The sequence below is a fragment of the Magallana gigas genome, chromosome 2, assembly GCF_963853765.1.
Source record: "Magallana gigas chromosome 2, xbMagGiga1.1, whole genome shotgun sequence".
NCBI classification, from domain to species: Eukaryota; Metazoa; Mollusca; class Bivalvia; order Ostreida; family Ostreidae; genus Magallana; species Magallana gigas.
The window spans coordinates 29,330,010-29,344,796 of NC_088854.1; the positions used below are offsets into that span (position 1 = coordinate 29,330,010).

Here is a 14,787-nt window from a genome sequence, read left to right on the forward strand (position 1 = left end):
CCGTTATGCTCTTTTGTATTTTATTGATTGCTGTTTCTTTTATTTTTAACTACAAATATTTTACTACAAAATATAGTTCATGCATTTTGAAGTCCGTGTAACCTGAATGCCTCGATCGGAAAGTAACCGACCGTAACCTTTTCGACCGGTATATATACCCCAGTGTCAGTAGAGGAGCGATCAAAACTAATATGGCAACCAAACGCTTTTATGAGTTCATGTCAGCTTTAACAAAGATGTTTAAAACCAATGTATGTTCTGTTAAATGAGACAAATGTAACACCAGCGGAAAGGAAAAAAGGAGTAAACATTTTGTTATTGCCAAGGGTACAACATTTACTAGCATAATTTGTTAGAGTTTGCAAATGTAAAGGAACTAGAATAGACTTTAATAATAAAGCTTTTTTGTGACTTAGATGATGTGACGTCAGAAGTGTTCAATATTGTACTCATCATGATTAAAAAAAATATACACATACAGAATTAGATGTCGGAAAAAGCAATTAACAGTTAATGCCCATATGAATGATTTAAAACAGTTATATAAAGTATTCTAATTCTGTGCAAAAGAAAGAAGTGAGATGGATAAGTTCAATGCAGACTGGGAAATTTGGACCTCTGTTATTAACTCACTCTAGAGTGCTCTCTCTTTCTCTCTCTTTCTCTCTCTCTCTCTCTCAATAAAAAATGTGCTCTTATATGCTATTTGTTTTTTTTTCTTAGTAAATGTTCATTATCATACAGTTGTTGATTGTGGTAGAGGGCAACAGTTAGTCTGTAGGACCGGCTCGCAAACTGTTTCCCAAGACCAAGGGCCGCGGACAACAGTTTGCGAGCCGGTCCGACAGATCAACTGTTTCCCTCTACCCCAATCAACAACTGTTTTGTTATACCCCTTCTAATCAATAACACGTTTTTGCGGAATGTGACATCACCGGTCATCAATCTTTTTTAACAGTCGATTTTAACAGTTCCAATCTAACAGTTCCAGCCCAACAGTCAAAATGCTGGACATTTTTCGTATATAGTTATATAGTAACTGTTTTACAGGTGTATAACAAATACGCAATGTTGATGCAATTGTTTCGTTGCACTGTTAAACACACTTTGCATCGATCCTTGAAAATTTGTGATGTATGCAGAAGCAGTTGGCTGATTAATATGTTTGTATCATAAAATTTGAATAATAATTAAAAAAAAATAATTATAATAAATAAAGAAACTAATTTTCTTATTTTATTTATACAACATTTGTCATATCTTAACTTCTATGTATTCTCTAAATAGGCTCATAGTAAATATATTCAATCTTTACGTAATCATTCAATATTATTTCATTGCATGTATATATTTTAGTGCAAACTATCTCCAACTTGGATCCGCCAAAGCGTGTCCGCCACCTTACTCTCATTTTTGCTATTTTGGACTTGTTAATCGAAAATGAAAGTAGGTTTTTTTATTACTTTCACAATAATAACTTATCAGCTAAAATTCAATTATACCTTACGGACATGATAACGCATGTGATGAAATACCAAAGATGTAAGCAAGTACTCTGGTGCAGGCATTTTGTAGTTTATTTGAAAATGTCTTAATTTATAAGTAAAGATATGAAATACTTTTTAAAATCCTAATAGGATTTTATGTGGGGTAAATAACCGAATATTAAATCCCTTTTGGATGGAACTATTAAGATCAAATTTCTCAAAAACTATCTAAAATGTTCATTTTTCTTTTCAAAAACCACACAGTTTTGTAGTAAACTTATAATGCTTCCTTGTCTGGAAAAAGGTACCCAACCCCGGAAAAATGTCCATTTTTGAGTTGTCGGTCCCTCTGTTCATACACAATGTTTGAAAATGGTATTGTACTTTAGAATTCTGCAGTGCACTCGCCAATATACTTGGCAACAACGGAAATCCATTTTGGATACTCCAAAGTATTTCTGAAGCGCGTCAAAAGTATTTCGCACATTTAAATTATTTCAATAGCTGTTATGTCTACATGTTATCTTATATTGAAAGTATTTAATCCCTCCATATTCTCAAAAATCTATTATATTTGCTTTGTGCCAGTGGTGATGTATAAAGCGATAAAGCATGCATGCCTTTATTTATATATACATTGGAAACACACAATCATCCAATCATTTAAGTTGGATTCAATCAATTAAATTAATTGTTCTACCTAAGGTAGGAGGAACAACATCTCGTCCAAATGTTTCATCAAGCTTTCTCTTAAATATCAAGGCGCTTTGTTTCAAGGATACTGGTACATCTGCTCCTCTTTGCACGTAATACTTTATTTTATCGTAATACCACTCTGCACCATGCATTTGGAACCCATTTCCCATTTCTATTAACTTCTTACAGTTTTTGTTTATATCATCTTCCGTTAAAAGCCAATACAATCTAACAACGTGTTTTGGACACCGCTGATTATTGGTACCGTTTAGATTCAAAGACCTTATAACATCCCTCTCGCACTTTGTTAAGTGTTTTAAAGTAGCTTCAATGGTGTATTTGTCATCAATTTCTTGTAGAACAACATTTTTGAACTTTTGTTTGACATCTTTTGCCAGTTTTGATACCGTTTTATTTGGATGGTAAATGATACTGGAAAGTAACGAAAATGGAATCCATTTAACTTCGTACTCTTTTTCATCTCTAGAAAGTTTATCATCAAGTTCTTTCAAATCAGACAAGATGCTCTCTGTTTTAAGCCGATCTATAAATGGTGACTTTATACATGCCTCTCTATAATCAATCCATTTTAAAGCCTCATATTCATCGCTGTCCTCTGGAAAGTCTGAACAAACTGTACGTGTATCCCGTTTTTCGTTTATGGAATCAATAATTTGATTCACTATGATGAACCTTCGTTTATATCTATGTTTTCTGACTTCATCGTCAATGTAATACTTGATTATTTCTGATACCCGTTCTCGAAATTTTTCCTGTAGTCCACTATTCAAGATGATTCTGAAAACATTGCAAAACATTTCTTTACAGTAAATGTTTGTCCAGTCTGTTATCAAAATATGTTTTTGAACCTTCTTTACTTACCGTTTTTGTTTCTCAAAGACCTCCGGTATCAGAGCTTTGACGTCACCTTCTGCAACGGACTTCATTTCGTCTGTTAAAGGACGTTTTGCCCAAAACTCACCGTCTGTTTTACTGTACTGTATCTACAAGAAAAAATGTATTATATATTAGAAACGCGTTTCAACAAATATTGGTTTATTGTTACCATAAGAAATAATAAACCTTGAGCTGTTCTTTGTAATCTGACACTTTTTTGCTAGACGAATATTTTTGGCAGAGTCCAAGTAAATCCAATGATGAAACAAGCAAGCGTCCGTTATGCTCTTCTAAGACAGTATCAGCAACCTATGTAGAAAACAAAAAAAACTGAGTATATATAGTATAAAATATTTTGCATGGTTTTCACCAAGGAATGTTTTGAAATGAATGGTTCCCAAACCCTTTAGCAATGTTTTGCATATAGAATGGATGAACGCAATACCAATTATCTTGTGTGGCATGTTTTCGTCTGCTTTTGTACATAATATTAAATTGACGACATGAATAAAGATTCATTCGTATGTTTTACAAAATGACATTTGTAGCACAGTTATAATTAGTTTAAACATACGTTCTCAGTTTTATACTCCTTGGTTGATCGCGATATCATCATAGCATTTAAAATATGATATACAATGAAGCGCATTGAAGTGGTAAAAATGTTTGTTTAAAGGGAGTATTCTAAACTTTGTATCGAACGTCAATTGTTACATAAGACACACCCATTTCTTTTGAAACGAGGAAAACAGTATTCGGCACAATGCTTTCGGAACCGACCCTCTTCTAAACAACACAAGCAGGAATTTCACAAAGGCACATTATACACAAAAACAAAAACTTTCTTTCTTTTCTTTTTCTCTTTCTTTCCAACTATGTTCAGAAACAGTACTATTGTTCAAAATAAGAATATTTTTAGTAACTTTGTGTTTTGAACTGTTGTTGTTGAGGAGAATGGAATATGCGCGGGGCATGGAAAACATATACGGAGAAAATATAATTATAAATAATTATATAATAAATGGACGTGTCCTATGTAACAATTGACGTTCGATACAAAGTTTAGAATATTCCATTCAAACGAACATTTTTACCACTTCAATGCACTTCATTGTAGTAAACATCTTTGTGAATGTATTGTCAATCTTTGAAACCAGTGGATCATAATTACTCACATTTCAAATATGAATCATTTTCCTAAAATGAAGTAACTGGCCCGATAGCAAAGATTGCCATTTGTCCGAGCTATATTTTAATAAAATTTGATTTATTTTAATCAACTGTCATGGAGTTTTTTCGTTATATACTGGTACCTGTGTGTCAAAAACGTTCTGGAGAGTTACTCCGAACTGGTGATATAAAGCAGCGCTGTCGTATGAACATGCATGTATCACCTACCAGTGAAAAATGAGAAGAACTGATCAAAAAAATCATAAAACAAAAAGAAACATCATTTGCTTTAATATGACTATAGAAATGTCACAACAACATAGTTAATAAATCTTAAGTAAATATATTTTCTCTACAAACCATTATATTGATTACATATTTACAAAATGCACAATTACCTACCTTTAAAATTTCATTGGATTCCAGCACTAATTTTAGGTGCCCTTCAGAAAACAGTTCTCGGTTTTCTTGTACATCAAACAGGTACACGTCACCGCTGTAGGAACAAATTTGTAAAAGAGTCATCGGACCTTCGACCCCAAGGGCAATCCCTTCACAGTCTACCGCCAAGACTGACTCACGTGACAAGATGGAGACAACATGGCGACATCTACTTGTTTCAACGATAATTTCAACCGCTTGATTTGCCATCTTCATGTACCAAAAATATATTGATAGATAATTCAAACTAAATGAAAATCGTATGCATTGTATTTATTAAACATGATGATAATGGTTTTTTTCTATAGATGACCCCGCTATGAAGTCACTGTATATTTTACCTAATGTCATAATGGAGATTGCATGTATTGAATGTATTTGGATTTCGTAAAATAAAACATTCTGAGATAATTATTTATGTAATTAAATCCAATCAAATCAAACTTGAATTGGTAAAGCAATATTATACGCTTGTATCTGTCCCATAAAATTCATTTAGGCAGCAACAATTTTGGTAAAAAAGAGAAATTTTTAGAAGGTTACAATATCTTGCAATTTGGAACAATGGACAAAATAACCTTGTAATTTGCAAAAAAATTACTATAATAATTTACTTTAACTATAACTTTCGCTTTCACTTTAGTTTCGAGGTAAAAAAAGAACTTTCGTTTTGTAATTGTACGTTTTGTTTAACATTATGAAGCGAACCTACAATCTGAATGATACTAATGAGTAGTAGTAGTAGTAATAATAATAATAATAATAATAATATATCACATATAATAATGCAAATAACGATAATGCGAAATATTTTTCATCAAACAATGGTTGGAACTAAAATATTCTAACATTTTACAAGTTTGGGTGAAAAAAAGTACATGTTATTAATTATAATCCATATATAATTCAAGATTTAAATATCAACAAATTTGAATTGTATTTTTAAGATACGTAAACTGGATAATTTTGTAAATATCAATGTTCATGTTTGCAAATTACAATACCCCACTTTTTTTTTAAAAAGAATAAGGAAAACTTCGAAAAAGAAGATAAAAAAACTTACAACTTGATTCATTTAATGCGAATATCCATGTATCTAGACTTACTGACACTTGAGATAGAGTTGATTAAAAAAGAGATAACAAATAGCATTATCACTTTATTTATATATAACCCAGATCTAGTGATCATTGACTATAATGCATCAAATATCTACGTCGCGTGCTAGCATATGGATAAAGTCCACTAATAATCTGTTACTCATGTACTCATGTAAGGGCACATGCCATACTGCTTGAAAAAAACCCAGCTTGCGTTATATTGGTTTCTAAATATACATGTAATTACCCGATTTCGTTTCATTACCATTGTATTCTTTCTTAACTTGTTATATCTTAAGATACAGTGAATCCCTGGGACTAACATGGCGTTAAAAAACTACTTTTATCCATAATTGATTTCCCTATGAAGTGGCTATAACTTATGTAGTTTACTTGACGTATGGCCATCACCTCCATCTTTCGATACATAATACAATGTATGTAAACAAAACAAGACATGGTATATGTTGCCACCATCGTGACTTTAATTGTTACATAACACTGTAACATATTGCGTAAAATTATGTAAAATAATGTTACGTAATACTACAATTAAAATTTAATTGAATTATGTCACAATTCTGCATTTGATCTTAATATGATGTAACTATAATTAATTTATGAATATACAACTATGAATTTTATTGATTGGCTGTATTGAGAAACGGAAATCGAAAATTGGTTACGTAATATCGTTAAACAAATTTCTTGTGGTCTGAAAACGCCATGTACATCTACAATAAAATACATGCATGAAAAAAAGAAAAGAAAAAGAAAACGAAGAAAAAAACCCATTTAACACTGGAAAGGTGGGTGGGAAGCGGTGGATTTTTAAAGAAAAAATCAGAAGGAACAGAATCAGTATACAAAGGTTTTACCCGTGCGGCGTCCTGAAAGAAAATGAATTAGCGTCGCTAGAATTCCTGCGTTTAATTTCATTGGTCAAATGATGACACTAACAAAGAGCACTCTCTACTTTTTGATAATATACTTTAAAAAGTGTGATAACTCGTAAGGCGAAAAATTGTAAAATCAATATATATAAAGTTTTTAAGTAAACTTAAAATTCCTTAAGCTTTATTTTACTGAAGTGTAAAGGAAAGAAATACTTGTGATAGTAATACCATGTGTTCCGGCCAAAAATATAAACAACTACATTTGTTAGCTTTCTGAACATTGCAAGGAATTGGTTATTCAATCTATCAAATCATAAAATAAATAATAAATAAATTGTTAGCATTATATGTTGCTTAAAGCCCTTTTCACAATTGACGCACGTGCACTTTAGAATACTTTGCATTCGGAATTCTTTGGCTTCGCAAGAGCTATCACTTACGTTGCACGAGCTCTCACATTCGTTGCATGCACTTTTGTGGTCCCATCAAGTCTCCTTTAAGCCCCTTTCACAATTGGTGCACGAGCAGAAGCGACCAAATATTCGTGCGACCGAAAAAATGAGATATGAATTCTTAATTGTTGCCAAAATAAAGTATAAATAATATAAATATAAATAAAGTATTCGTACGAATTTCGCACGATCTAAGCGAGCGTTGCGCGATGTAAACGCATTGAATCTTGCGATATATCTTGCGTCTGTATTCGACTGTTTTCAAATGAAGGCAACTGTTGAAAGATAATAAGATAGGAACGCGCGAGAGACTAGGTGATCGGACGATTGAACGTGCGCCAATGTGATTGGACGTTCGATTATGCGTTCCATGGTACGAATGATCGTGCGAGTCAGAGGGGGTATATACACCGCCCATATTCAGTAGACATAGTTGAAAGCGAGAAAAATACAGATTTGCGGCAGCATTTATTATTAGGCCCTATACCTCAATATGATTATTCTATTATATCTGATTGGTCTAGAAAGTCACGTGACAGGGCAATGTCATAAGAATGAACAAGCCGATATGAGCATAAGGTGTAGACAAATATGATTAAATCAAAAATATTTAATCATTATGATTCTCTTTATATCTCAGAACCAACTTAACTATCTATGATTTATGAAAGAAAAAATAGACAGTAATTACATAGAAAATCAAACAATCACGACGTTAATGTTGCGACTGTTGAAAAGTCAAACATTATTAGAAATCAACGTATATTGTGTAATCATACGTTGCTTGGTATAATAATACGTTTATTGCATTAATGTTCAGGGAATATAAAGATTTATCACCAGAAAAAACTAATTTTTTTTGGGCAAAGCCCTCCGGAAATATGATTTTTCTGTTCTAAAACAGAGAATATATGAAACAGGGTATATATACTAGTAGCAAAGCATGGCATATTGAGGCTGATAATTCGTGCAATGATAGCAAAACGTTGCAAGATTACATGAGACACTTTGAGCAACAGTCTCACGGTCGCAAAACAGACGAATAAACACCAGCGATTTTATCGTACGATCTTTATAAATCGTGTTACACTCTTACGAGTACACAAAACGTTGTAAAACGATCGTACTAATGTTCGTGCGTTGCACCGCAATGGTTTGTATCGTAGATATGAATCGTAAACTGTTGCCAAAATAATCGCATTTGAAAAAAGTATTCGATTGAACGATTGAACGTGCGCCAATGCGGTTGGACGTGCTATTATGCGTTCCATGGCACGAATGCTCGTGCGAGTCAGAGGGGGTCATATATATATACCGCCCATTTCCGATACTCTTCAGTAGACATAGTTGAAAGCGAGAGAACATGCTGCCTAAGAAGAAACAGAGATGCAGCAGCATTTATTATTATACCTCAATATGTTTATTCTATTTTATTTGATTGGTCTAGAAAGTCACATGGCAGGGAGATTTCATAGGAATGAAAAAGCCGATATGAGCATATGATGCAGACAAGTATGGTTAAATCAAAAATATTTAATCATTATGATTCTCTATATATCACAAAACCAACTTAACTATCTATGAAATCATGAAAGAAATGTGAGACAGTAACAGAGGAAATCAAACAATCAAACAATTTTAAGAAATCAACGTATTTTGTATAATCATATGTTGTTCGTTTATTGCATTAACCTAATGTTCAGGGAATATAAAGTTTAATTACCCCCGAAAAAACAAATTTCCCTAGGGCGATGCCCTGGGGGAAATATGATTTTTCTTGAGAAAATAAATCTTCATATTTCCCTCACCATCATGCAATAAACGTATGTTGTTGAACAGTGGTCTGAAACAGAGATGCTTATACAGGGTATATATATACTAGTGGCAAAGCATGGCATATTACTGATAAGTCGTGCAATGATAGTAAAACGTTGCAAGATCACATGAGACATGTTAGCTACACGCATTAAAATCTGCGATTCATATAACGACCTTTAAAAATCGTGCATCACTCTTGCGAGTACACAAAACGTTGTAAAACGTTCGTACTAATGATTATGCGTTGCACTGCGATGATTTGGATCGCATTTGGTTGCGTCTGAATAGTGTGCATGTCCACTAAGTGCTCGTGCGCCAATTGTAAAAGGGGCTTAAGGCCCCTTTTACAAATGGTATACGGACAGAAGCGAAAAAAAATTCGTGCAACCGAAAAAATCAAATATGGTGTGGAGACTTTTGCCAAATAATCGCATTTGAAAAAGTACTCGAAGCGACCGTTGTGCGATGTAAATGCATTAAATCTTGCGATATATCTTGCGTCTATATGCAACTGTTGTACAATGAAAGCGAGTATTGTAAGATAATGCGATAGGATCGCACGAAAGATCAGATGATCTGACGATTGCAATTGGACGAGCGGCGCTCGTCCGGTCATGCGTTTCATAGTACTAATGCTCGTACGAGTCAAATGAGGTATATACGCCGCTCTTTTTTTAACGGTAAAGAATCACTAGAAATAGTTGAATGCAAGAGAAAATACAGCCCAAGAAGATGACAAAAGCAACAGCTAAAATCAAGGTCATTTCTGGCATGAAACAGATATACTCATACAAGGTATCAAACAGGTACACGTCACCGCTGTAGGAACAAATTTGTAAAAGAGTCATCGGACCTTCGACCCCAAGGGCAATCCCTTCACAGTCTACCGCCAAGACTGACTCACGTGACAAGATGGAGACAACATGGCGACATCTACTTGTTTCAACGATAATTTCAACCGCTTGATTTGCCATCTTCATGTACCAAAAATATATTGATAGATAATTCAAACTAAATGAAAATCGTATGCATTGTATTTATTAAACATGATGATAATGGTTTTTTTCTATAGATGACCCCGCTATGAAGTCACTGTATATTTTACCTAATGTCATAATGGAGATTGCATGTATTGAATGTATTTGGATTTCGTAAAATAAAACATTCTGAGATAATTATTTATGTAATTAAATCCAATCAAATCAAACTTGAATTGGTAAAGCAATATTATACGCTTGTATCTGTCCCATAAAATTCATTTAGGCAGCAACAATTTTGGTAAAAAAGAGAAATTTTTAGAAGGTTACAATATCTTGCAATTTGGAACAATGGACAAAATAACCTTGTAATTTGCAAAAAAATTACTATAATAATTTACTTTAACTATAACTTTCGCTTTCACTTTAGTTTCGAGGTAAAAAAAGAACTTTCGTTTTGTAATTGTACGTTTTGTTTAACATTATGAAGCGAACCTACAATCTGAATGATAATAATGAGTAGTAGTAGTAATAATAATAATAATAATAATAATAATAATAATAATAATATATCACATATAATAATGCAAATAAAGATAATGCGAAATATTTTTCATCAAACAATGGTTCTAACATTTTACAAGTTTGGGTGAAAAAAAGTACATGTTATTAATTATAATCCATATATAATTCAAGATTTAAATATCAACAAATTTGAATTGTATTTTTAAGATACGTAAACTGGATAATTTTGTAAATATCAATGTTCATGTTTGCAAATTACAACACCCCACTTTTTTTTAAAAAAAGAATAAGGAAAACTTCGAAAAAGAAGATAAAAAAACTTACAACTTGATTCATTTAATGCGAATATCCATGTATCTAGACTTACTGACACTTGAGATAGAGTTGATTAAAAAAGAGATAACAAATAGCATTATCACTTTATTTATATATAACCCAGATCTAGTGATCATTGACTATAATGCATCAAATATCTACGTCGCGTGCTAGCATATGGATAAAGTCCACTAATAATCTGTTACTCATGTACTCATGTAAGGGCACATGCCATACTGCTTGAAAAAAACCTAGCTTGCGTTATATTGGTTTCTAAATATACATGTAATTACCCGATTTCGTTTCATTACCATTGTATTCTTTCTTAACTTGTTATATCTTAAGATACAGTGAATCCCTGGGACTAACATGGCGTTAAAAAACTACTTTTATCCATAATTGATTTCCCTATGAAGTGGCTATAACTTATGTAGTTTACTTGACGTATGGCCATCACCTCCATCTTTCGATACATAATACAATGTATGTAAACAAAACAAGACATGGTATATGTTGCCACCATCGTGACTTTAATTGTTACATAACACTGTAACATATTGCGTAAAATTATGTAAAATAATGTTACGTAATACTACAATTAAAATTTAATTGAATTATGTCACAATTCTGCATTTGATCTTAATATGATGTAACTATAATTAATTTATGAATATACAACTATGAATTTTATTGATTGGCTGTATTGAGAAACGGAAATCGAAAATTGGTTACGTAATATCGTTAAACAAATTTCTTGTGGTCTGAAAACGCCATGTACATCTACAATAAAATACATGCATGAAAAAAAGAAAAGAAAAAGAAAACGAAGAAAAAAACCCATTTAACACTGGAAAGGTGGGTGGGAAGCGGTGGATTTTTAAAGAAAAAATCAGAAGGAACAGAATCAGTATACAAAGGTTTTACCCGTGCGGCGTCCTGAAAGAAAATGAATTAGCGTCGCTAGAATTCCTGCGTTTAATTTCATTGGTCAAATGATGACACTAACAAAGAGCACTCTCTACTTTTTGATAATATACTTTAAAAAGTGTGATAACTCGTAAGGCGAAAAATTGTAAAATCAATATATATAAAGTTTTTAAGTAAACTTAAAATTCCTTAAGCTTTATTTTACTGAAGTGTAAAGGAAAGAAATACTTGTGATAGTAATACCATGTGTTCCGGCCAAAAATATAAACAACTACATTTGTTAGCTTTCTGAACATTGCAAGGAATTGGTTAATATTCAATCTATCAAATCATAAAATAAATAATAAATAAATTGTTAGCATTATATGTTGCTTAAAGCCCTTTTCACAATTGACGCACGTGCACTTTAGAATACTTTGCATTCGGAATTCTTTGGCTTCGCAAGAGCTATCACTTACGTTGCACGAGCTCTCACATTCGTTGCATGCACTTTTGTGGTCCCATCAAGTCTCCTTTAAGCCCCTTTCACAATTGGTGCACGAGCAGAAGCGACCAAATATTCGTGCGACCGAAAAAATGAGATATGAATTCTTAATTGTTGCCAAAATAAAGTATAAATAATATAAATATAAATAAAGTATTCGTACGAATTTCGCACGATCTAAGCGAGCGTTGCGCGATGTAAACGCATTGAATCTTGCGATATATCTTGCGTCTGTATTCGACTGTTTTCAAATGAAGGCAACTGTTGAAAGATAATAAGATAGGAACGCGCGAGAGACTAGGTGATCGGACGATTGAACGTGCGCCAATGTGATTGGACGTTCGATTATGCGTTCCATGGTACGAATGATCGTGCGAGTCAGAGGGGGTATATACACCGCCCATATTCAGTAGACATAGTTGAAAGCGAGAAAAATACAGATTTGCGGCAGCATTTATTATTAGGCCCTATACCTCAATATGATTATTCTATTATATCTGATTGGTCTAGAAAGTCACGTGACAGGGCAATGTCATAAGAATGAACAAGCCGATATGAGCATAAGGTGTAGACAAATATGATTAAATCAAAAATATTTAATCATTATGATTCTCTTTATATCTCAGAACCAACTTAACTATCTATGATTTATGAAAGAAAAAATAGACAGTAATTACATAGAAAATCAAACAATCACGACGTTAATGTTGCGACTGTTGAAAAGTCAAACATTATTAGAAATCAACGTATATTGTGTAATCATACGTTGCTTGGTATAATAATACGTTTATTGCATTAATGTTCAGGGAATATAAAGATTTATCACCAGAAAAAACTAATTTTTTTTGGGCAAAGCCCTCCGGAAATATGATTTTTCTTGAGAAAATAAATCGTCATACATGAATTTCCCTCACCATCATGGAATAAATGTATATTGTAAATTCTGTTCTTAAACAGAGAATATATGAAACAGGGTATATATACTAGTAGCAAAGCATGGCATATTGAGGCTGATAATTCGTGCAATGATAGCAAAACGTTGCAAGATTACATGAGACACTTTGAGCAACAGTCTCACGGTCGCAAAACAGACGAATAAACACCAGCGATTTTATCGTACGATCTTTATAAATCGTGTAACACTCTTACGAGTACACAAAACGTTGTAAAACGATCGTACTAATGTTCGTGCGTTGCACCGCAATGGTTTGTATCGTAGATATGAATCGTAAACTGTTGCCAAAATAATCGCATTTGAAAAAAGTATTCGATTGAACGATTGAACGTGCGCCAATGCGGTTGGACGTGCTATTATGCGTTCCATGGCACGAATGCTCGTGCGAGTCAGAGGGGGTCATATATATATACCGCCCATTTCCGATACTCTTCAGTAGACATAGTTGAAAGCGAGAGAACATGCTGCCTAAGAAGAAACAGAGATGCAGCAGCATTTATTATTATACCTCAATATGTTTATTCTATTTTATTTGATTGGTCTAGAAAGTCACATGGCAGGGAGATTTCATAGGAATGAAAAAGCCGATATGAGCATATGATGCAGACAAGTATGGTTAAATCAAAAATATTTAATCATTATGATTCTCTATATATCACAAAACCAACTTAACTATCTATGAAATCATGAAAGAAATGTGAGACAGTAACAGAGGAAATCAAACAATCAAACAATTTTAAGAAATCAACGTATTTTGTATAATCATATGTTGTTCGTTTATTGCATTAACCTAATGTTCAGGGAATATAAAGTTTAATTACCCCCGAAAAAACAAATTTCCCTAGGGCGATGCCCTGGGGGAAATATGATTTTTCTTGAGAAAATAAATCTTCATATTTCCCTCACCATCATGCAATAAACGTATGTTGTTGAACAGTGGTCTGAAACAGAGATGCTTATACAGGGTATATATATACTAGTGGCAAAGCATGGCATATTACTGATAAGTCGTGCAATGATAGTAAAACGTTGCAAGATAACATGAGACATGTTAGCAACAGTCTCATGGTCGCACAATACACGCATTAAAATCTGCGATTCATATAACGACCTTTAAAAATCGTGCATCACTCTTGCGAGTACACAAAACGTTGTAAAACGTTCGTACTAATGATTATGCGTTGCACTGCGATGATTTGGATCGCATTTGGTTGCGTCTGAATAGTGTGCATGTCCACTAAGTGCTCGTGCGCCAATTGTAAAAGGGGCTTAAGGCCCCTTTTACAAATGGTATACGGACAGAAGCGAAAAAAAATTCGTGCAACCGAAAAAATCAAATATGGTGTGGAGACTTTTGCCAAATAATCGCATTTGAAAAAGTACTCGAAGCGACCGTTGTGCGATGTAAATGCATTAAATCTTGCGATATATCTTGCGTCTATATGCAACTGTTGTACAATGAAAGCGAGTGTTGTAAGATAATGCGATAGGATCGCACGAAAGATCAGATGATCTGACGATTGCAATTGGACGAGCGGCGCTCGTCCGGTCATGCGTTTCATAGTACTAATGCTCGTACGAGTCAAATGAGGTATATACGCCGCTCTTTTTTTAACGGTAAAGAATCACTAGAAATAGTTGAATGCA

General features: G+C 33.3%; 1 protein-coding gene across 3 annotated transcripts; it reads right to left on the reverse strand.

Moving 5' to 3' along the window:
- Positions 1-1,630: 1,630 nt before the first annotated feature.
- On the reverse strand, positions 1,631-7,670 carry LOC105320375 (uncharacterized). 3 transcript variants are annotated; one of them, XM_066076029.1, is made up of 6 exons: positions 7,128-7,670; positions 4,653-4,901; positions 4,394-4,474; positions 3,267-3,389; positions 3,066-3,187; positions 1,631-2,981 (listed from the first exon to the last, which is right to left on the reverse strand). In XM_066076029.1, exons 2-6 carry the CDS (start codon positions 4,899-4,901, stop codon positions 2,162-2,164), a joined length of 1,395 nt encoding a protein of 464 aa, XP_065932101.1. In that variant the 5' UTR covers positions 7,128-7,670; the 3' UTR covers positions 1,631-2,161. The 3 variants fall into 3 exon arrangements, with proteins under 3 accessions (XP_065932101.1, XP_065932100.1, XP_011416597.3); XM_066076028.1 differs by lacking the exon at positions 7,128-7,670 and adding an exon at positions 5,755-5,995 and having other exon boundaries at positions 3,066-3,181; XM_011418295.4 differs by lacking the exon at positions 7,128-7,670 and adding an exon at positions 5,755-5,905.
- Between the last annotated feature and the right edge of the window lie 7,117 nt (positions 7,671-14,787).

Excerpts from the sequence above, each read along its gene's own strand:
- LOC105320375 (XM_011418295.4), bottom strand. Across the intron at positions 3,390-4,393 it reads AGAACGTTTTTGACACACAG|GTTGCTGATACTGTCTTAGA; the intron begins GTACCAGTATAT and ends TTTTCTACATAG. Across the intron at positions 2,982-3,065 it reads GTCTTTGAGAAACAAAAACG|AATCATCTTGAATAGTGGAC; the intron begins GTAAGTAAAGAA and ends CAATGTTTTCAG.